Source organism: Bombus impatiens, unplaced genomic scaffold (genome assembly GCF_000188095.3).
Source record: "Bombus impatiens unplaced genomic scaffold, BIMP_2.2 scf_0217, whole genome shotgun sequence".
In the NCBI taxonomy this organism is placed as follows: Eukaryota; Metazoa; Arthropoda; class Insecta; order Hymenoptera; family Apidae; genus Bombus; species Bombus impatiens.
Window position 1 is genome coordinate 1819140 of NT_176636.1, and position 22974 is coordinate 1842113.

The window sequence follows — 22974 nt, forward strand, 5'->3', positions numbered from 1 at the left end:
GTTATTAGAGTTTCAGAATTTTTCGCCAGTTGGTCAATAATATCGCGGTTAAACGTATCGGGAAAAAAAGGAAGGTTTAACAAGACACAACGATGAACAGTATTTTTCTTGGGATTACATCGCCATTTTACTTTACCTAAGACTGCCTCAGTTTGAAAAATTGCATTTTTTAAAGGAAGCATTTAAGTGTCCCTGATACTATTCATTATTCCAGTGTATAGGTATTTAATAACAGTTCGATTCACTGCCCATTGCGCACTGCCAATTTTTCTCCATGCGCTTTTTTAGGAACTGTTACACCAGAACAGACCTACTTAAACGTTCGATTGAATCGCGTAACCAATTATTTGATAATTTTGTGAATGGTAGGTTTGGGAAAGCTGAGGTTCAAGCTCACTCTTGTACTTAATTAACACTTTCGTGTATTTTATCTGCTCTACAGGCCCTCAGCTTCCCTGTCGATTACCATCAACCTGTGTATCTCTCTATTATATGTATTGTATTTATTTATATACTGATGACCGGATTATCTATACAGGAAATGATACGTCAATCTGTCCTATGTGATTTAATGTATTACTTTTTCTTTGATACACGTCAACATACGTGCTGTAATTTTTCTGAAACATAAAGTCGTTTTACTGAACTTTTGGTGTACGTGAAACGACGATACAACATTTGGAAATGATGTAGATGCGAATCGAAATTCTATAATAATTTAATTCCATGTATATCATATTTTCTCAATGTATATTTCACACGATATTTTACATATAATATGTAACACACATACATGAACAAATGATAACAGAATGGAGAATGGGATTTAAATGAGCTTTTATTATTTATACATTCATTCTGTTATCATATCTCTTGTAATGTTTTAGTCGCGTTATTTTATATGTATTTAAATCACTATCTCCTGTGAAATTAAGGTCAGCTTTCTTGTATATTGAATTAAAAAGAGGAACACGTACTGTAAGTTTAGGAGGATTATTTTGTCAAGTATTTTTATTTGTTGAACATATTCTATTTGTACAATGAATTTATAGTGGTGAATATAATGATTATTTTTGTTTTGAAGTTAGAGACAATGCGAAGCAAAATTTTTAGTCCAAATGATTCTATGAAGGTTCTATCGATGGAATGACAAAATTAAATGATAGTAACATTTATAAAATACCTTAGGGGATGAGATCTTCTTCCTCTACTTTGTATGTAAAATTTAATACACAAAATTAATTACACAAAAAATTCAAAACACATATATGTCTTTCTAATAATTAGAAAAGACTTGTTTTGTGGAGGTAATGATTTCTTTTTTTAAATAAACGTGCGAAATAGAACATTTTTCTGAATGGTGTTTGTATTTTATTTTGTTTATATGAAGCTATTAGATGTAGTCTTCCAGAAAGAAATTAATTAATTTTGACTGGAGTAATGGATTTATTTTTATAGATCATTTTGTTGACAGTAGTATTTATATTAAACTTATAAATATACAGATTATACATAATAAAGATACGTGCTCGCTCGACTCAATTTCAATAATATTAATTTTACGATTAAGTTACTATTACACTTTATCGTCTATAAAATATTTTTAATTCAACGAAATATTTATTATGAAATAAATTAAAATGATAGACAGAAAATTATTATTTTTATTATTTAAATAGGAATCTTAGTCTTGTTAGTTTTTGAATATTTTTATGAGTTATTTTGAAAACAAAAATATAAATATTCATACATTAACAGTAATGAATTATATAATTACAATTGACTTTTCTGATTGTACGTACAATCACTGTTTATTAATTAAAGATTTACTGAAGTAGTTGAAAATTCTTTCTCTATTAAACATTTTCGAAAAAAGAGACCGCTTTCGTTAGTTAAATTTTGTTAATTTAATGATTAAAATAAAGTGATGGAAAATTATAGAACAAATTGTTATAATGTAGAAATATAAGAAAACATTTTTCCTTGTATGAGTACTATTCCATAATATTAGTGGAATTTTTTAGTTGCTCTACATTAAATTAATATATTGTTATACAAAACATGTAACGAAGATGTCTGGTGATGAAGAGCGATAGTTTGTGTTGTAGCTTACAAATTGTTAAGCGTATATGCATGGATACAATTGAACGAACATATTACAAATCCTTCAATTGTGGATGGTACGGTTCCAATTGTATATACTCCATAAAATGTTAATTATATTACTATTATTATCGATATCAATATTTTTATATCATCGAGACATGGAAGAGATAGAAAAAAAACAGTATATATTAATGAAACTGTTGGAATTGTAAAATTGACTTGCATTTTTTATATATTTATATATGTTTATTCGTTATTCGAGTAATATTATGTAACGTCCACAATATAAGGGTCGATGATTTTTATAATATATGAAACTCTTTTGAATTTATATTATTTCACATTGCACAGATTGACGTACACTAATATATTTGCACACATATTCGTATATACATACGTCTCGACTCTATTGTCTGAAGTTAGAGGATCCCTGCAGGTGCGTGGTACATCTTGAACGATTAGAATGCTCATTTTCAGAAGTTCATGTAAAATATCGTATATGGTACGTGAAGTACATTATACGTTCGAGCGCAATTCGATGGAAGGTCGTGTAACATGCTACACTTTTTAATGTATATTGTGCACATGCAAAATCTCGATGAAATTCTGTTTCCTTAAAGCATTAAGAAGTATCTAAATAATATATAAAGCGCTTGCATATTTGTAGGAGGAAAAAAATGAAAATATTCGAAGAAAAAATAGCTTCAAACAAATTTAAATAATTTCAAACATATCAGAAGTGCTATTGGTTACTACTTGAATCATTTGTCTATTTGTTCAAAACTCAAGATTTAAATACTTGCAACATAATTACATTAGTATGATATAAAAAGCTTATAATATAAAAAATTTATAACAAAACATAAAAAGAATATTATTTACTATTTAAAAGAAGATGCTAATTCTGGAATTTGGAACATTTAAATGCTCGATATTCACTATCACTAATATTTTTATTATTTTTAACTAATGCTGCAGATATCAATAGCAAGTCTTTTTGTCCTAATAGATTTTTGATTAAAGAATTTCCTAACGTAAAAAGATTCGGTTTTTTTAAGAGAACCTTAGGATCCATGAATACATGGTTCATTGGTACTAATTCCAAATTTTTTGCAGAATATTTATTTTTACGAAGATATGGGGACGTTTAAGTATAATATTCAGAATTGCTTGTGGTATAGCAGAATTTCTCGATAATTTGTACGCTCGACAGTTGACTCCATCCATCTGAAAAGCTTGTCAATTCCGCATTCAACGTATGTACTGTATTGTAATTAACGGAGGAAATGTTCAGCGGTTTATGAGTCGATTAGTAATGTCATGCTTCGTAGTATAGACGATTCCAAACGTCATGTCGAGTTTAAGATTATTCTTTGTTAAGCTTCGAAAACAAGGATGGGGGGATGATTGTTCCCTGTAAGAATAACTTAAAATATATTCGACTTCGGGAACCGTGTATGAAAAAAAAAGTTATGTAAAACGGGCTCGTTTTCATTCCTATGAATTTTTGAATGTATCTTTTCTCGTTGTATAGCCTCTACGTAAAGTATGTGCGCATGTAACGATGAATGTAATTAATGTGTGAATGCGATGCTGCTTTACTTGTGTGTATGCTGTGTGTATGAGCGTGTATCTATCGATGTACGCGTGTAGATGCAACCCTCCAAAAGCCCAATGTAAATAGAATTCACCCCCCCATCTTGCATATAAGTAGATTTTAAGTAACACTCGAGAACGAAATGACTCTTGCCAAATTTTCAATGGGACGTAGGGACAAACAAATAAGCATTTGAAAAATTGCAAAAATATATTGATATTATAAATGAACTCGACACTCATAAAGCTTATTTCGGAGTACCCGCAATCGCTTCTTTCATTTTTTATTTGAGGTTTTTAAAGTTTTACAGAAATTCAATTACACATTTATGTTTGTATATTTAAATTAATGTACATTTGTACAAAAAATTATATTTTTATAGTTAAACGTTACAATATCAAATTACATCGCGCTGCTATTCTTTATATCTCGTAATGAATTATATTAAAAACAAAGAAAATCATATAACGAAAGTACATAATAATATAAAAAGTAAAAGCCTTAGTTTTCTCAGCATAAAATTGGGAATTGCTGCGGTATATAAAATTAATATTATCTACTTAAAGATTATTTATACTATCTTTGGCAAAACATATTAATTTTGCTATCAGAATATACATATTAACGTATCGATCATGACTATCTTTTAATTAATTAATCAACTTGTAATGTTGAAATTATAAAATTTGTTTGGGTCTTTTTTATATTATACAATATTATCACAATATTCGTATGAGCGAGAGTTTCATTCTACACCTGACTTGATTTTGTACAGTAATGATTTTTCCTGAGATTTCGTTGAAGACATTGCTGGTGAGCTGGACCGAGAATTCTTCGAACTCTGAGTAGTATTTGTGCTTCGTTTATCTTGCTTAGCTTTTTTCATCATATCCTTTAATCTTCTATCTGCACTTATAATATGAATAGTTGGTATTATTTTGTTTCCACCACCTATTAAACAAGGTAATGACTGCTTTTTTAATTGAAAGAGAAAATACATCTATTTTTATAAAATATAAGAAACTTACCTGAGTTAGATTTTTTTTGTTCTTTAGATTTATTTTCTATCACTGTTTTTGGTGAGCTCCTTTCTTTTGAAACCTATAAATTAAGAAAGGAGATTTCTTACTTCATAACTTTTATGTTTTCTAACATTTTTTGCTAAAAATTATCAAAATATTTCATGTACAAAAAATATAATAAATTATAATGTGAGTGAATACACACACCTGAGATTTGGAACAGTTTGAACAATACCACACCAGTCCAGGAACATCTATTTGAGAATCTAAAATATGTGGAATATGACACTCCTGATGGTACAAGGAATGGCACTCTGAACACTCAACAAGTCTGTTTCTTGCTCCAACATCCATTCCTTTGCAAATAACACATGTCAGATCATCCTCTAATATTTCTAATGCCAGAGTATTATCAGTCTGGATAATATCAGGTGGTGTGTCACGAGTTGGTAAATTCACAGGAGAGCTGTTTTTGCTCGATTTACTTGAATGTTTGGAGGAAGAAGAAGAGGAGCTTTTGCTTTTTTTACTACTACTGCTGCTACTATGATCACTCAGCACCGGTTCCTCCATCATATACTAAAAACAGAGAATCTAAGAGATAGAAGTTCAAAAAATAAATGACAACATTAGATCAGAGGGATCAAATACTAGATATCTTTTTACGTGAATGAAATCTCCTATGCTTCACGAGTGCCCTGATATCAGAACTAACTCTGTAATTATAATAACTTAATTAATATAAACCACCTTAATTGAAGTATTCTATTCTGGATAACCCTCAACATAATGTCCTTAAATTAATTATCATCTAATTACCTTTTTGTGTAATACATTCGATAACATCTTTGATGGCCCATATTTTTGTTTGATTGCTTCATCTAAAAGTGCTCGCAGCTGTTCCGCAGAATCTTTATTAGCAGAATGTAGTAGGTGCAAACCCTGTGTAAATTGAGGATCTAGCTCCAATTGTGACATTTTTATATGAATTATTTTAATCTGAAAAATATAAAAAATGATAACTGTATAAAAAATATTTTAGTAATATATAAAACTAGTAAATTCTTTTGTGTTTCAGATTAAATATTTTTTATTCATATGGTATAATATTTAAATCACAATTAGTTGGAACATAAGTGAAAAAATATAAAAAGAAAAAAGCCTAGGTTATATTTATTTCACTGATTATTCCTACAATTGCATTCAATTGTTTGATTTTTTTAATATATCGCGATTAAACGAAATTTATTACCTGTAAAAAGTTCTTATAAATCAACCAATATTAAAAATGCTGATTGTGATATACGTGCTTAATGTACTTAATCTATAAATAATATGAAATATTACGCGCCTGAATGTACATAAAAAGCATTTGTGTTCCATTTGTACTAAATCGATCGTATAATTAGAAACCATGAGAACTTAATATTTCTATCTCGTGGTTTCTTCCAAACAGCACCTATGAGGTATCACAGTTATCTACAGTTTCTATTCAACTTAAACGTTCATAGAAAAAGCTTAGATATACCCTAGCATTTTAATAGAATTTATCATATTTTTCCAATGTTACTGTACATTTTAAAAATACCGCCTGGAAAGTATATCCATATATGGGGACTGTACGTTATATGTATATACATAAAGTAAAAAAGTAACTGAAGTTAAAGAACCCAGGCACCGGTATCACTCGATTCGTCCCTGGTCTCTCGTATTCCAAATTTAATTTTACAGAGTTTTGATTCTGCGTTAAATAAATGCAGCCTCTGTCTAGGGAGATATCGTGAAATAAAACGTCCGCTTAACCAAATGAAATAAAGGAAGGTACACGTATCCTGATATGTATACATACTTACGTCTAAAAGCTGCGGAAGAATGGTGAAAAATACAAGGAAAGAAAGACCAAAATAGTAACCCTGCAGGCGATCAAGTGTAAGGAACGAGTCAAGTACGCCTGGTGGTAGGCCTCTTTCCATCTTTTTCTATTTATCGGGGAAAAGGTATGAACGCTTCCTTCTCGAGGCGCGTTAAAACGATGTCTAACTTTCGACGAGCAGTTGGCAGCCGTGCGTAAAAGAAATAAATAATCAAAGCGACCATGAAGTGACAAATAAAGTTGGAGAACAATGCTCGCGAATGGCAAGGAAATTTGAGTGCAGCGTGCATTGGCCCCCGTTCTATGTTTTGAATACGTCTTACGCGATTACAACGTGGTGTTACATACGACATTGAAGCCGGAGGTACGCTATGCACTCGCTGCGGATACGAGGCTGACATTTAGGATATTTTCTTCGTCCCGATACCTTCGTGGTATTGGTCTTAACTTTCGTATTCCTGTATCAGTCGCCCGCTGACAACCGTGATTCCTCCATGCGTAGGAATCCGATTCCGCGGTTACCTAATTTAAATGACTGAAAACAAGCTGAATCGACGGTCACCAGAAGTATTATCATCGGGAAAATTAATAGAGATCCACAGAGACATGCCTTCCTCGGGAGTGCTGTTGCACACCGTTTTTTAAGGACACGTTCGGCACGGGTACCGGTCAACGATATTTTTCGTTGTTAACCTCTACCACTGGTTTTGAATGCGTTGTTACTCCGCACATTGCGGACGATAGTGGCCATGTGTTTGATCTTTACTCACCTGACCGAGGTCTGACAGGATAATTCATCCAGTATAGCTTCAAACATGAAAACAGAAAAGAAGCCCAGCGAACCAAGTTGCGTACCAACCACTGTTGTCAAAGAGGAACCTGACGCAGACCCAGTTAAAATCAAAGAAGAAGGCACCGGAGGTAACAATGATGATACAACAGGAGAAGACACTACAGAGTGCTCTAGGGATCCTTGTTTGGACCCTTCCAATGGGGAAGGTGCATTGTCCGGAGAGAATCAAAATAATAGTGCAAATCAACCAATTCTAAACTCAGTGAAGCAAGAAGGTGATCATAACAATCCCACAGATGATATACCTGGTAGGACTAAATTTAATTCTTATGCCTTTGTTAATTATTTATATTCTTGATGTTTAATTATTGTGTGCAATTATTTTATTTGTTTTATTCATTGTTGTAGATTGTAGTGGTAATGTGATTACCGCAGATGGTATTCAACCATTAGTTAGTAATGTTCTTGGAAAACAGATGGGAACTAGCACAGGAAGCGGTGAAGCTCAGTATATGCAACAGCAAAGTCAAATTTTTGTATTTTCTACAACATTAGCAAATAAAGGTGCAGATGCAGTGATGCAAGGACAATATCCATCAATTATTGCTTATCATTGTGCACAACCTGGCACTAAGAAGTATCTAGAGGTATGTAGTAAAGTTTCCTAAAGAAAAATCTACATTATTTTTATATTTACTAACATGATATTATTATCACCTTAGAAACATCCAAATAAAGTAAACCAATTTCGTCAAAATCCTGCACAATGGTTAAACAACCTTGCAATGATGAAACAAAAAGGTCATCAAGGAGGTACAAACAATACTTTCCAAAATGAGCAACCTCCTGATCTACCGGCTCTTGATCCTAATGCTCCTCCATTCTGGAATGAACAACCTAACCTTAGGAACTTAAATGGTGGAAATACCCTTGGTAATTCTGAACCATCATTGGACGATGCAAATATAGATGTGCCTTGTCTTGTACCAAATTCACCTGGTAACTCAGGTAATATGTAGTTATATTTGTATTGTAGTCAAATATGTTTCCAATTTTTTTACGGGTACCTTTTTGTGTACACTTTATGCCATTAGAAGCATACCTTTTATTACAGCAAATCCACAACCTCCTAATAGTACTACGATGGGCCATAGTCCCAATTTATTAGGAGGTACAACCAGCCCAGGCCCAGGCAGTTTACAGCCATCACTGCAAGGTGTCAAAGTTCCAGACGAAAATTTAACTCCGCAACAAAGGCAACATCGAGAAGTTCAATTAGCAACCATTAGGAAAATGCAAATGATGTTATTTCCTGAGCACAAGGAAGAAACCGCTAATACTCTAGACACGACGCAAGGAACAGCGGTATCGACGTGTCCTCCAACGAACGTTCCTTCAGTTGTACCAACTCAATGTCCTCCAACTATGGATTGGCATAAATTGCAACATCAGTTTCTTGATGGAAAAAATAAGGTAAAATATAATATAAAAGATTAAAGATTGTATTTGAAAAATAATTAAAGATTAATGACTATTGGGTAACTATCATATTAAAACAAAAAGTATACTTAAAAAATGTTAGTATAACGTTTTAATATAATATTTATTCATATTGTAGGCCAGTGTTGGAAGTCCTGGAACTGGAGTCTCATTGCGAGGTGCTAATATGGTTGGGGTCCCGCGTAGTCAAGGGCCACCACCGCCGTATCATCAAACAACGCGATCTGCGAGTGTGCCAATTGCGATACAAAGCCCAAACCCTTCTTCACCTAATAATCCAACCAGCAATTTATCCCTACCGTCACCTCGCGCAAGTTCAGCTCTAAATTCACCCGCAGACTGCAATAGACAATTTCAAATCGGTAATCAGAGAACCAACCATCTACCAGGACAAAGTCCGACGAGTCAAGACTCTCCGAATCCGACAGTTGGAAATGCAACGGCTGTATCAACAACGAGACTTAATCATAGTAATCCGGGAACGCCTGTTTCTCATTCGCACATCTCAACGCTTAGTCCTAGTGGAACAACTGCTCAAAAAGATTCATCTTTAGATTTCTCCACCAGTCAGCCTCCAAATGGTAAGACCAAATAATGGAATAATTACTTTATTGTAATAGTCGATCATATTATCTCTTAAAATATTGTTTGATATGTTAAATAATATTTGACATTGAATCGCATTCGAAGGATCTTAATGCAACAACTAAGTAACCACGATTATTATAATTATTACGTAAAATATTTTAAAAGTTCACTACTTAAAAATATTACGCGGTGAATTGATCGTGTTATATGTTACAACATAGTGGATGGTATGTTTTGCCGCACGCTGCAATCCTTAGCCCAGCAAAAGCAGCAACACACTGGGGCAGTGAACGCAGCGGGTGTTAAGGAAGCGAATCTGATGCCGGTTCCAAGCCCTCAGCAAATTCAGTATCTTAATACCTTCGAGGGACAGGAACTGACTATACAGAAACAGCCAAATACGAGCCTAAAGGATGGCAATTTATCTACGTAAGTATACTTGTATAACAATACCTTACAGATGTATAATTCCCTTTCTAACGTAGGTTTATAATTTTATCTTATTCTATGTCTTCAGGAATACGGCCAGCAATACAGAGATACCAAACAGAATTCTGCCAGGAACTTTGGACAACAGCAATCAGTTTCCTGCTAGATCGGAAGGTGCAAGTCCAGTTCAAATGGATAGCATGAATCGTGGGTTTACAGGCTCTTTACACAGTCCACATACTCCTCATACTCCGCACACACCAGGCAATGGTGCTCCGCATACTCCAGTTGATCCTGGAAAACCCGGAAATAAGTCTAGTGCAAGTGCACAGAGTAGTCCAGCACCGCATAACACGAATATACCAGATAGTATGGGTCCTCCAAGAACAGTACCAGCGTCACCTACTACGAAACCCGACACATCTCCGCCATCAACGAAAGATACTCAGCAACAACAAACTCAGCCCCAACAGCAGCAACAGCAACAGCAACCACAGCAACAATCGCAACAACAACCACAACAACCTCCTCCACAACAACAACAACAACAACAACAACAACAGTCTACAAATCCAAGTCTTACAAATCCAAGTAATTCTGGAAACGCAACGGTGGTACCTTCTCTGGGAGGTCCAAGCGCCTCCTTCCCTTGCGGTAGACCATCTGTGAACGTGAGTCAACCTTCAGACAATGTGCCTCTTAATCCCAACAATATCGGAGGGCGACTCGGCAGTTTAACCGCAATGAGTACAAATCACTTTGATCCCATAACTTCCTTAGCTCAGATGAGTCAACAACTTACTAATACGGCAGCTAGCAATTCATTAGGAAACGAAGGACCTATTCATTCCGGGAACACCGGGATGATGCAGTTCGGGAATCCGCACAGTATGCACATGATGCAAATGGGTGGCGAAATGAATGGAAGTTGTCATATGGGTGGTCCGACCAGTGAACAGGGCGAAGTAGGAGGAATGTGTATGAGTTTGGCAGGACCACCAACGAGTTATAGCCCGACAACTTCACACACAGGAAGTCCCGGTGTACCTAGTAAAATGGGTCATCCTATCATGGGCCATGGTATGATGAGTAGCCATTCAGGTAATGCGACAGGAGCATATCCTGGTGGCGATCCTCATGCACCGCCGCCAAGATTAATGACAGGTCATGTGACTGGCCCTAGTCCTTATAACGGAGCGAATGTTCAAGTAAAACCTAGTGCTCCAAACACGATACAATATCTACCAGCAAGGCCCAACGTCGGTCATACGCCAAGAGGACCACCAAGTTTGGACTTCCTTCAACGATTCACGAATCCCTTGTCTAATTTAGAATCAAAGATGGGCACACCGTCTGTAAATCTTCAGTACTTCCCAAACGGTTGTGTACCGAACAGTATGGGCCCGCATACTGGTATGCCATCAACCATGAGCGGTGGACTTCCTGGCATGGGAGGCTCTCCAAGGATGGACGGACAATCGATGAACACATCAGTTGGTGTACATCCTTCGATGAGACCTGTCGGCAATATGAGACCTCAGCCTAATTTAATGCGAATGCAACACATGGTTGGTGGTGGCGTCTTTCCAGGCGGTTCAATGGATCCAGATAAAGTCTTCCCACCTGACATGGTATCACAAGTTCCCAGTCAACCGAATCCTGGTATGTACGTATCCGGCAGCAAAGGCAGCCCAATGGGATTAGGACCTCCCCCGGATGCGACACAGCCATTACCTCCGAGCATGGGTGGTGCTACTAGTAATTTCAAGAACAGCCCTTTCGTCGGTAGTGGACCTAGTATGTCGGATCCAAATTATGCTCAACAATTCCATAACTTCCAGCAACAACTTTACGCTACAGGGACAAGGGGTAGCGGTCCACCACATCCTACTTTACATCCGCCGCCAAACTCGCATTCGCATCAGCAGTTCTTTATGCCGAAATAAAACTAACGTGTAAGCTGTCTGATCGAAGATAGACGTCGCGACGACGATGATTTATGATTGTGGTGGCCTTTCTGTGTCCTTTTCGACAATTGCGTTTATTAATCCGAGGACAATTAATCCGATCATAACGAACGAACACGAGTTTTTCGGATAATGTAAAACTTTATATAAAAATTATTGCGCGCGATCTTGTAAAGGACAAAGAAGTCGAATTTGTTAAGGTTCTAATGTTGATGTGATTATGGAGAATAATTAATAGTAACACCATTTTTCGCGGGATGGTTTATCGTGACTGGCGGTAACGAGATTTCTCGTCCAATTCTTTATTTACGGTGTTGTTTATGTATGTGTTATTATATCGATAAGCGTTTTATTCTTAAATCACGACATTAAAAAGCCATTTTAATGTCTCTCGCGACTCCAAAATCTGTTCCATCGTCTTAGAGGATATCGTTTTCGTATCAGAATTCTCTCTTTCTCTCTCTCTCTGTAAATTGGAAATATTACGAATGTCACGTGGCGTTGCGTGATTTATGTAAATACTAATGTAAAATCTGATTTTTCTTCGTAGTAATCGTTATTTCGTCGATCGGAATATACGGTGATCGTTGCTAGAGACTTTTGTGGATCAGGAGGAACGAGAAATGAAAGAAAGAACATAAAAACAAAGATGGATATGAATGCGTCCCTTCTTCCTTTTTATTCGAACAATTGCTCGTGATAAAGTAATTGTGCGAGAATTAATGAAGTATTCGAAGGAACGACATGAAGATACGCCGGTGAACAATTCATCCTTCCTTTTATCACTAAATAATTAAAAAAAAACGCAGTCAAGCAAGCTCAAATTCATAATTGTACATATATACGATATGTATCCCTGTTGCAACATACTCCTTAAAACAGTATCGCCCGTCCCTTTTATTCCCTTCACCGATTCCTCCTTGTGACCAACACTGTGCATAATCATGACCCTACGTAGTGTAATAATTATAAGAAAAAAGAATAATTGACTAAGAACAATTATGTTGTTGATGAATGATTTTTATTATAAATGAAAAATAAAGATATTTACAAGAAGTCAGTATCAGAATTGATCGATAATGAGTTTCGTAGCTATTCGAGAAAATGGGCGTCACAAAGATTTTTTGATAACATTATTAGGGTTGTGCGGGTATTCAAAATTGCGGCCTAGAATCGGGTCGGGAATCTTTTTCGTGTTCGTGTCGGGATCTCGGTTTGTCGACACATAAACATAATTGGGTACCCGTTACTTCAGAACCCGATTTTCGATTCGGGATCCGACGCTCAATTCAGAACATAATTTTTCTATTACATTGTACTTAAACTTTCAACTTATACTTTTGCAGTTGTAATCATATGTAAGAATTTTAAACCAAGGAATATATTGCACAATATGACATGTGAAAAATTATATTCGGAATCGAGTACCACGTAATCGTAAACCACGTTTCAAATAACGGGTATTCGAATATGTTTGCGCTGATAAACTTTCGGGATCTTGACCCGAGCTGAGGCTCCGAGATCCGTAATTTCGGGTATCCGCACACTCCTACTCTATATGTATTTTTTTCTGCCCGTCGAGAACCGAACACAGGTTTTTAGAGGTTTCCAGGTGTCATGATGACATACCTCATATCATATTTTTTCGATTGAAAAAAACGGGCTGCTTCCAACTTACTCGGATCTGTGATAGTCAAAACAAGAAAATGTATCTTTTTCTTTTTCTTCATTCTGAAGATATCAATACATATCTATATTCATTAGGGAATGATTTTTTAATACTACATTATGTTTATTTAATCATTAGATGTTATGCATGAAAAAAGGAGAAAAGAAAAAGTGAGCGAAAACGTGAGAGAAAGAGCGAGGCAAACAGATAAATTATAAAAGATAAAATAAAAGAAAAATTTTTTTCGAAGCAGCTTGAGCAATATTTTAAGCGAATCAAAGTGAAGTAAGTGACTATGAGAATGTCATGAATTTTGTGATAACGTACATAAAGAAACTTTTTTAGAAGTGTGACATGATAGAGAGCTTTCTCGAAGATTTTATATTTTGAGTTAGAAATAAGATTTCATCTATGTTCGTAATTCAGAGCTTTTACAACGAGTCGTGTAACACATCATCCATAAAATTATATCAGAATTACAGGTCATTCTGTTTTTCTGTTTTTTTTTTCTTGTTTTCATTTACTAGCGAAATATTCTACCTGCGTCAAGCATTTTACGAATTTCCACATTACTATGCAATATTTAGGTCAATATTGCGCAAATAAGTAACCTACATTTTATTCTCCATCCATAGAGTCAAACGAAGTTATGAGTTCAGTCACGAAATGTAAAGCTTATTTGTTAATCGATTCCCTTTGCAATAAGTTGTATATCGTCCATCACTTTATCCAAAGGTGCTTACTAAATCACTAAATTTGTTGCGTTGTGTTATATCTCTTAGTACTCGAGCAATTTTTCGCTCATGGGATTTCCTCTCACCTGTAAAAAATCATTTATTTAACGAGTATTGTATTATGATCTCCATCAGGCTTGTTAAATCTATATCTTCCTTTTAACCATGTCATTATGAATCTAACTAATAAGGAATACGATAATGCTATCTCTAAAAGGTTTAAAACAAATGTGCCGTTTAGCAATTTCATCCATTAATATCGCGATTCATTGTCGCAATCAATTTTATACCCGAAACCCAAGTCAAACCTTTCCTTCTGCACATCTTCTCATTGACTGGATGTCCCCGAATCGCGCCAGTCATCTTTATCTCTGTAAAAAAAATATTACGTCCATATATAAAACGTTTGTTACCTGTTTTTATCGATATAATTATTATTTTCTCAAATTCTCTAATGATGATATTATGAATTATTGATCTTGTTTATAACAAAGGAAAATTGCTAAATGAAAGTAAGAGAAAGTTGCTTATATAGGTCCTCCATTTTTATTGTTATTATTACCTTGATTGTTGTTCTTCTGAAGATGCAGTGCTCCCATTTGTACTGAAAATTAACAACATGTATTGCATCTACTATACAAACGTTAATCATGAGAAAATTTACTTTTTCTTAATTGCAAAGTCATCCCATTCACTAAGATCGTATTTCGATAAATCACCATCTTCTTCATCATCTTCCTCTTCCTCTTCGTCTTCATCCTGAAATTTCAAATGTGTTTGATATTTCTGATTATCGATAAAATAACATCAATTACATTTACATTACATTTTGATCTTCTTCATTCTCCACTTCATCTCTTTCATCCTCGTCCTTAGACTTGTTACGCGGTGGGCTGCTATACCTAGAATCTTTGGAATCGTCATCTGAGCGGTTTTCAATCTTTCGTTTCTTTTTACGACGCCCGAACTCGTCGTACTCGTCATCATCATCTCTTCTTTCTTTATATTCAACGACTCCTCGATCATTATATCCTCCTCCATATCCTGTACGTTCTTCAATCTCTCCGAATTTCGGTGCATTACACATGTTACACTGCTGTCGCCGGGCCCAGTTTACGTTTCCACACTTACTGCACTGCCAATCATCAGCACTAAATATAAAGATATCATAACATACAATCATTTATTTGCTCTGTTATTCATGTATGTATAGTATTTACTCATTGTGTAAATATTTTACAAAAAATCTAAGTATATTGAAAGTTAAAGAAAGATATACGATATATTGTACAACTCTGTATATTATTGAAATGAAAATACCAATCATTTAAATAAATCTGATCAAATTATATTATGATATTGTCCCTGAATGTTGTGCTTTTTAGGATATTTATTCTAAACTTATTTCATATAATAGAGAATAATTTCTTTCTGCGTTATATTGTTATATATGTTCCTATTATTTACCTGAATAATCCTCTACTTTTCTCTGCAGCTGCTTTACCAATTTCTTGTCCCAATTTTTTTTTCTTAGGACACTCTCCTCTGTCTGCATAAAAATATCTTTTGTTAATTGTTATATATAATATTATATATTGTAATATTAATAAAGCAACACATTAAAAAAGTTGTAAGGAACAAAACATTATCATAAGGAAAATTATATAGAAACTATACATTACCATATTGACTTTTATATACCTTTTCCACATCGATTACAAGAGTTTCTTCTTGCAAAATTTACATTGGCACATCTGAAATATTAAACAGTATCAAGACACCATCTCACACAATAGGTATGTATATATAGACAATTTTATATCTTTAAATATCAACATTTTACAGGTTCATACTAATATTTTAAAATACAAAAGACTTATGTTAAGTTAGTCTTAAACATCTTATTGTTTTACTTTAGTGAATACAAAATTTCTTTAGTACAATAAATTACTACGAACAAACTTCAGCATAGTATACATAATAGTGTAATTAACTTTAAGTATAAAAAACAATATACTAAATTACTCATTTAATAATTAACATTTTTCTCAAGCAGATAACATTATTACATATCATATGATTTATTACAGAATCAGTGTTACCAATTGAAATAAACATTGTAAAGGGACACAGCGATAGTATAAATAATATGTATTGAACGAAGTTGAAACTACAGTGGATACAAAAAGTATTTTCATCAGGTTCTACATTTCATTTTCATGATATCCACATTTTTATGGTCGCATGAAAGCACTATTAAATGATACGAAATTTAATGTACATGGACATGAGTAATTAATATGTGATAAATACAGTGATATGCAAATATTTTTTGTGGCCACTGTAAATTCGCGATTAAAGCATAAAGCTGATTTCATACAGCAACGTTGCCTCTAGGAAAGCTACGTACTGAGAATCGGGACAAATCCAGTCCCCATCATTAATATTACGTTGATTTTCTTCATCCACTTTACTATTATCCATTTTCGTCTCTGGGTTCCCTGCGTGTAAACCTGATCTACTTTATCAGAGCTGCATTGAACTTTGCGATCTGTGTAGTTCGTTCTTTCCGAATTCTATCTAACCTTTACAAGTATGTATTTGTAATTGTCCAAATATTATCGAAATAGTACAAAGGCTTAACTTTCGCCAGTTTTTTCCGGATAAGTGCAACTTCTCTGAATGCGTTTTACGCACTACTATCTATTGCATTGTGTCGTATATAGAAATTAACGCACCGAAACTATGGTATGCAACACACTAATGCAACATTAACGGCACAATCACAGTTCCTACGATGCGATAAGCCCGTAACGTGGCGATTTCACAAATTTTAACCGCGCGTGTTACTTCTTATTTAATTGATGAAATGCACAATAGGAATAATAAAATATAATAAATGTGAAGGTTGATGAATTGTATTTTCTTTTAGAGATAACTGTTACAACAGAATTTTAAAAAAATGTAAGTTATATTCGTTATAGCGTATGCGGCATGTTGGTTGGGAGGGATAGTATGTATATTAACTTAATAAGTGCAAAGTAAGGGCAGCGAATACATAAATCGAAAAGTAATTAGTAAAAGACTATATACATATGTATGTATACATATGTAAATTATATTATTCGATACGCGTCATTAATTACAAAGTTATATATTACCATAGTGAACATAGGCAAGGATTTAGTATCGTTAATAATATTGAATTGAATTTACAAAGATATAACTTGTACCATTAAGATGGTATATAATCATTAAAGTAATTAAAATGCATGAAATTTTCAGATATTTGACAGATTGAAATTATAATGGTGCAAGCCAAGATTTCGAAAATTTATAAATTCAATAATATATTTTAGTTCTTAAATGTATCATCCCCTTCATTTCATAGTTAATTAAGTTATAACTTTATTATCTGCTATAATATGTTTTTATGGCTTAAAAATATTATGACTATAAATGCAGGACACTATTTTTAAAAAAATTATTAGTATACTAATTTACACCACTATGATTTGCTATTCTTCTTATGTATGTATAAATATATAAATATATAAGCATTTCCTCAAAATAACAAGTGCAGTGAAATAAAAGTATCTACTTATTTTATTTTTTAATTAGATAGGCTGGAGGTAATGTAATGATTTTAATACATTAAACAGGAACTTTTTTAATTATAAAAATATTTTAATATTTTAATTAGAATTGTAATAAATATTGTGTTATTAGGTACTGAAGTACAATATTTGTAGCTCTTCAATGGTATACTGTTTTCTGCAGATTATTAAATGGCACAGTTTGGTCTTTTAAGTTCAACGTTTTCTTTGTATATTTAAATAACGTAGAATGTAAAAAAAAAATTAATTGTAACATATAAATTTATTTGTTTCTGAGTTTACAAGAGCTATTGGTGAACATTTTAAAAGATGCGTTCTATTTATTTGTTTAATGTTAAAAATCAAATTTATTGTAACGTAGAATTGTTACAAAAAGTATTTACGCATCAATGTATTTATTATAGTATTTAAATACTGATTAATTAATGAGTTTACTAAATATCGTATCATTTAGCAGTACTTGCAAGTAACTCTAAAGATTTAATACTACGAAAATGAAATGTAGAGCCCGATAAAAGAACGCTGAAAAAGGAGTACATATATTGTAACATCTTAAGACTTTTGTAACTTAAGTATACAAAGGCTTTAATAAACGTTCAATTGAAATTAATCAACCGTTTAGTTTAGTTAACGATCTGTTTAACGATCTCTAAAATACTAAATCTTTGCCCTTATCGAACATAGTTTGTCAGAAATTAAATATTATTCCAGTTAATGCTTCGATCTATTGAATAGAATTTGTAAATTTTTAAATATGCTTTTCGTAAGCTAGAGAGCTTACAGAGATGCAGGGAAACAGTTGATTTCGAGTTTAATTTGGAAGATGCAATCGCTAAAGTTCACAAATTAATTCTCTCAATTAGTCTTCTTTTTATTAATGAAAATTTATTCGATTTTTTTTCATTACGATTAATACTGAAACACTATCACCACGTAGCGGTGGAAAGACGGAACTAATTACTATTGCTGTCTTTGTCATACAGTATCGTCCTCTTTGTCTAATATGAGTACATATGTCTATCCTTACTATTTCCTACCACTTCTGTGATGAGTAATACACATATTGTGTATATATATGCCTTTATCGCATACTATTACTTTCTTTGACTATAGACAAAGTGAGCTATCATCTATCCTTATATTTTCTAAGTTATTGTTTTTCTTTCGCATCCAATAGGTGATAGCACATGGCTTATTCTCCGACAAAGGCCGCAATGTTATGCGATAAGAATATGTAATTGTATCAGGCAAATGTGCAACAGTATGAAACAAAGACAGCAATAGCGATTAGTTCAATCTTTTCACCGCTACGTGGTGATAGTGTTCCATTCTGGTTTTGCGATATTCATGATTCGTGATGTTTGCGTAGGAATCAAGCGAGTAACATTCGATTGAGGTTAAGGTACTTTTCGGAGTGAATCGTACATATAAAAAGTCCATTTTTCACAAAACAATATTAGATAATTATGGCGTACGTATTCTGATCGATAACATTTTTTAAAAAATAACGGAAAGAAGTACTACGTGTGTATGCATACATAAACTAACACATAGCTTCAAAATATATGTCCTGTTAAACATATGGTTTCTTAATGTTTATGATTTAACTTAATAATTAATAATAGGAATGTTCATTTGTTACAGGTCTAAAGTTACTTTTAAAATAACTCTTACCTCTGATCCGAAACTCCCATTTAAAGTGTAAGTTTAGTTACTCTGGTGCGAGACATCATTTTATTGAATCATAAGATTCATGTTCTTTATGTGTAAATAAAAATAACACAAATATGTCAGAGGCTGATTTTCTTGAAGTATTGAAAATGTTTAACACTTTTCTTGTACTCATAGAAAATCCGAGAGTTAGCCAAGAAACAAGTATTGAGAATGTTATCAAAGCTTTTCAATGTGCTCAGTTTATTGAAGTCACAATTGCTAAAGCATATGAAATAGGCAAAGAAAATGTCCTTGATAATAATCTTCACAGCCATTGGTTAAAGGAAAGTAGATCAAATTTGTATAAATGTTCTGAATTGAAAAATGCTTGTGATAAATTACTAGAGGTCTATTTGAAAGACACTAACATATCAACTGATATTGTGGATGAATTTTTAAAATTGTACATTCAATATTGTGGCAATGAGAGATTCAATGATTTTCTTAGACGAATATTAGTTAATGGAATCTGTACAAATATAGTTATAGAGTCTTTAGAAAAGTTAGGTGTCTCTGCTTTGGACATGCAGGATGAAGCTTTAATCATTTCTTGGGAATCTTTAATTAGTAATGGTAATGAGTATGAGGTTTTGGAATATATTCATAAAATGGTTAATGATGGTTTTCATTCGAAATTAGTTCACTTTGCTGCTAATTTATATAACAACAGCAAAAGTAAGGCGTTAATAGTTCAGGTATTGTCAAACAGACTTGTCCACAATGATACAAATGTTTGTTTAGCTCTTACAAAGGTAAAACAAAAATTGCTTTGGAAGTTGATGCAAAAATATTCAGAGTTTTACACAAATTTCCTTGATAGCATATTTTACTTTGCTCGTCATATGAAACAAGTTGAAAATCAGTGGATATCAAATTGTGAATTCAAATATGAGCATCTTGTCAAAGTAATAGAAGTATTATTAAATGGTCCTACAGAAATTTCAGAAATAATGTACAACAGAATGAAATTAGTAAAAACACATCCCAATGGTACAATATGGCATAAAATTGAAAAAGATATTGGATGGTAATAGCATAATCCTTGTATAATCATTGAATGGAAATGAGGGTTTATATAAAATTCATTAAATTTATTTCTTTTTTAATTATTTACTTTGTTTCAATAATGATTTGTATAAGCTCTCATCATTCTAAGTTAGCATCTAATTTATTTTGTGAATTAAATAGAAATTTTTAATGATTATTAAATATTGTATAATTATAATTGCAGACTTAGTGTGCCAGATAATACACCTTTCACTGCTGTATTAAAATTTGCTGCTGAAGAATTTAAAGTATCTCCAGCAACATCTGCCATAATCACAGATGATGGAATAGGTATCAATCCACAACAAACAGCAGGTAAGTCCGTCATATTATAAAATAATGCTTATGAGAAAATTTTTAAGCAATATATTTATAATGTGATTAATTTCAGGAAACATTTTTCTTAAACATGGATCTGAACTCAGATTAATTCCAAGAGATAGAGTTGGATAATTACTTCTTAAAATAAACATCTATATATAAATTATTTCTTTGTTGCACTTCTCACCAATAAGTGTAAAAAAGGAACTACTTTTTCATATAAAATTTGTTGTTCACATAAATTTAAATAAAACATTCCTGAAGTTTTATAAATTGTACTATTCAGTCGAATTTTTTCCATCATATTTTTATTGAAGTTGAAGTATAAGTAATATGAGGGTAAAATTATGAGAACACATTAGATATATATTTTTGATAAAAAGATTTTATAAGTGAAATACATGTAAGAGGTATAAGGTCGATACAAAGGTATGTCACTACATGATAAAATTACTTAGCGATCAGTCATAGCGCAATATTGAGTACTAAGAAACTTCTTGTTGCAATCGAAATAATTTCTTCGGAACAAGATTTTCAAATCGCGGCTTACGAAAGATCGCATTAATTACTGAGAGTGATTATAAATCTACTGTTCATAACAAAAGAAAATTCACGGCATGAAAGAGTTGCACATGAGATAGTATTCTTGAGAAGCATTATAAGTTAGAAACAATTTTTATCTGTTTTATAATCATCTTTTCCATTTACATCCTTTTAATTCTGTTACAATCCATAGTTTCACTCAAGGGCATAATGGAAGAAAATTTAAAAATAGAGATAAAAAGGAATTATTGTGCAACTTATAATAACTTTTTCAGATATCATTTTTACATAATGCTTTTTATATATATGGCTTTTGATCTGCTTATATATAAACCTACTAAAAAATACAATAATATAAAAAGGTAAGGGTAATAGAATATGCAACAATGATGTTTCTCAGTTCTAGAATATCTGACAGATAATTATTTAGACATACAAATGTGAACTACAACGCGGACGATGCAAATGGGAGTTATACTTCTTTTCTTTTCATAGCGAAGTATTACCTTGTTCCTCTCTGTTCTACTTTTTTCTTGCTTTTGATGCTTACAAAAGTTTTGTTATCTTTGATTTATCAAGGGAACTTTTATGTTTCTAACAAATGGTATAAAAATGTGTGTGAGAAATGTAGAGAAAAATATATGCAATTTTCTTAAATGCTTTAAGACGTTCAATCCATTGTATAAGAAACTTAATTTATGAACTTTTTCTTCTTTCAATTGTTGCATGAAACTTTTGGCACCTTTTTAATTTCTTACGATTGATGATCCTGTGCCTTTTTTATGTCAAAATACAATACTGGAATGTGTTATTTTGGATTGTTGAGCAAATTAAGCAATCATAAAAAAACAAATTGTATGATTTGTCGTACTTTCATTATTCTGGCGACTACAAGCTAAGGTTTGTCGAAACGGCATAGCACCCATGATTAATCTCTTTTTTACATATAATTATTAAGTTACCGATGCTGAAATATAAAAGTATAAAATGTGCGTGATTCTCGCATGGAAGCGTAAATTCCATGTTTGCTTGTAGACGTATTTGAAAATTGATATACTAAAATGGAGGGATCTTTGTTTATACAAAACTGCTTTCAATCACAGGAATAGGAACGCCATTACATTCTTAACAGTTACAAGAAACTATCGTTACATATGATTAGACTATTTTATTGGGTTGTAATATAAGTAAGTTCAATCAAATAAAGAAAAATACTGGTTTTAGCCGAATTTACCTATGTTACAACCTAATATTGTATAAAAAATGGTCTATCTAAATGGAATAGGATACATTTGTATAAAATTGTAAATGAATACAGTTTATAGAAATGGTAAATCATTCTATCATTCTTAATTTCTATTAGACCATTAAACAGTACGAATTCAGTGTATATTGCATAGACAAAATAGGCATCTTTATACTACTTGCAATCTAAAAACATTCTCATTTCCTGAC

At 32.7% G+C, this 22974-nt stretch overlaps 4 protein-coding genes across 12 annotated transcripts; 2 read left to right on the forward strand and 2 right to left on the reverse strand.

Moving 5' to 3' along the window:
- Nucleotides 1-3950: 3950 nt before the first annotated feature.
- On the reverse strand, nucleotides 3951-6729 carry LOC100747966 (integrator complex subunit 12). Of its 4 annotated transcripts, none has more exons than XM_012383470.3 (5): nucleotides 6579-6729; nucleotides 5545-5724; nucleotides 4933-5304; nucleotides 4732-4804; nucleotides 3951-4654 (listed from the first exon to the last, which is right to left on the reverse strand). In XM_012383470.3, exons 1-5 carry the CDS (start codon nucleotides 6696-6698, stop codon nucleotides 4449-4451), a joined length of 951 nt encoding a protein of 316 aa, XP_012238893.1. In that variant the 5' UTR covers nucleotides 6699-6729; the 3' UTR covers nucleotides 3951-4448. The 4 variants fall into 4 exon arrangements, with proteins under 4 accessions (XP_012238893.1, XP_012238896.1, XP_012238895.1 ...); XM_012383473.3 differs by having other exon boundaries at nucleotides 6575-6705; XM_012383472.3 differs by lacking the exon at nucleotides 6579-6729 and adding an exon at nucleotides 5978-6211.
- Nucleotides 6730-7345: 616 nt separating this feature from the next.
- LOC100748090 (protein BCL9 homolog) lies at nucleotides 7346-12931 on the forward strand. 2 transcript variants are annotated; one of them, XM_003488001.4, is made up of 7 exons: nucleotides 7346-7699; nucleotides 7800-8038; nucleotides 8114-8399; nucleotides 8506-8864; nucleotides 9010-9472; nucleotides 9701-9908; nucleotides 9997-12931. In XM_003488001.4, exons 1-7 carry the CDS (start codon nucleotides 7414-7416, stop codon nucleotides 11852-11854), a joined length of 3699 nt encoding a protein of 1232 aa, XP_003488049.1. In that variant the 5' UTR covers nucleotides 7346-7413; the 3' UTR covers nucleotides 11855-12931. The 2 variants fall into 2 exon arrangements, with proteins under 2 accessions (XP_003488049.1, XP_012238891.1); XM_012383468.3 differs by having other exon boundaries at nucleotides 9737-9908.
- A 1073-nt stretch (nucleotides 12932-14004) lies between these two features.
- Nucleotides 14005-17161, reverse strand: LOC100748211 (zinc finger Ran-binding domain-containing protein 2). 3 transcript variants are annotated; one of them, XM_012383475.3, is made up of 8 exons: nucleotides 16689-17161; nucleotides 15980-16032; nucleotides 15746-15827; nucleotides 15105-15429; nucleotides 14943-15037; nucleotides 14841-14882; nucleotides 14592-14649; nucleotides 14005-14364 (listed from the first exon to the last, which is right to left on the reverse strand). In XM_012383475.3, the coding sequence occupies exons 1-7, from the start codon at nucleotides 16760-16762 to the stop codon at nucleotides 14607-14609; spliced, it is 714 nt and encodes a 237-aa protein (XP_012238898.1). In that variant the 5' UTR covers nucleotides 16763-17161; the 3' UTR covers nucleotides 14005-14364; nucleotides 14592-14606. The 3 variants fall into 3 exon arrangements, with proteins under 3 accessions (XP_012238898.1, XP_003488050.1, XP_024222256.1); XM_003488002.4 differs by having other exon boundaries at nucleotides 14587-14649; nucleotides 16689-17160; XM_024366488.2 differs by having other exon boundaries at nucleotides 14005-14649; nucleotides 16689-17160.
- A 1844-nt stretch (nucleotides 17162-19005) lies between these two features.
- Nucleotides 19006-21254, forward strand: LOC100748522 (ubiquitin-fold modifier 1). 3 transcript variants are annotated; one of them, XM_003488005.4, is made up of 4 exons: nucleotides 19006-19366; nucleotides 19540-19596; nucleotides 20840-20970; nucleotides 21047-21254. In XM_003488005.4, the coding sequence occupies exons 1-4, from the start codon at nucleotides 19362-19364 to the stop codon at nucleotides 21106-21108; spliced, it is 255 nt and encodes an 84-aa protein (XP_003488053.1). In that variant the 5' UTR covers nucleotides 19006-19361; the 3' UTR covers nucleotides 21109-21254. The 3 variants fall into 3 exon arrangements, 2 of the variants coding, with proteins under 2 accessions (XP_003488053.1, XP_012239003.1); XM_012383580.3 differs by lacking the exon at nucleotides 19006-19366 and having other exon boundaries at nucleotides 19508-19596; XR_004461415.1 differs by lacking the exons at nucleotides 19006-19366; nucleotides 19540-19596 and adding an exon at nucleotides 19603-20635.
- Nucleotides 21255-22974: the final 1720 nt, after the last annotated feature.

What these genes read in the sequence shown, in the direction of transcription:
- LOC100748090 (XM_003488001.4), top strand. Translation starts at nt 7,414, where the DNA reads ATGAAAACAGAAAAGAAGCCCAGCGAACCAAGTTGCGTACCAACCACT. An exon ending in AAATTCACCTGGTAACTCAG is followed by an intron (nt 8,400 to 8,505) that starts GTAATATGTAGT and finishes CTTTTATTACAG; the next exon opens with CAAATCCACAACCTCCTAAT. An exon ending in TTCTTGATGGAAAAAATAAG is followed by an intron (nt 8,865 to 9,009) that starts GTAAAATATAAT and finishes TTCATATTGTAG; the next exon opens with GCCAGTGTTGGAAGTCCTGG.
- LOC100747966 (XM_012383470.3), bottom strand. Translation starts at nt 6,698, where the DNA reads ATGGAAAGAGGCCTACCACCAGGCGTACTTGACTCGTTCCTTACACTT. An exon ending in CGAATGTATTACACAAAAAG is followed by an intron (nt 5,305 to 5,544) that starts GTAATTAGATGA and finishes CTCTGTTTTTAG; the next exon opens with TATATGATGGAGGAACCGGT. An exon ending in ACAAAAAAAATCTAACTCAG is followed by an intron (nt 4,655 to 4,731) that starts GTAAGTTTCTTA and finishes CTTGTTTAATAG; the next exon opens with GTGGTGGAAACAAAATAATA.
- LOC100748211 (XM_012383475.3), bottom strand. Translation starts at nt 16,762, where the DNA reads ATGGATAATAGTAAAGTGGATGAAGAAAATCAACGTAATATTAATGAT. An exon ending in AAAAGTAGAGGATTATTCAG is followed by an intron (nt 15,430 to 15,745) that starts GTAAATAATAGG and finishes CTTTATATTTAG; the next exon opens with TGCTGATGATTGGCAGTGCA. An exon ending in GACTTTGCAATTAAGAAAAA is followed by an intron (nt 14,883 to 14,942) that starts GTAAATTTTCTC and finishes GTTAATTTTCAG; the next exon opens with TACAAATGGGAGCACTGCAT.
- LOC100748522 (XM_012383580.3), top strand. Translation starts at nt 19,523, where the DNA reads ATGTTCATTTGTTACAGGTCTAAAGTTACTTTTAAAATAACTCTTACC. An exon ending in CCGAAACTCCCATTTAAAGT is followed by an intron (nt 19,597 to 20,839) that starts GTAAGTTTAGTT and finishes TTATAATTGCAG; the next exon opens with ACTTAGTGTGCCAGATAATA. An exon ending in CAATCCACAACAAACAGCAG is followed by an intron (nt 20,971 to 21,046) that starts GTAAGTCCGTCA and finishes GATTAATTTCAG; the next exon opens with GAAACATTTTTCTTAAACAT.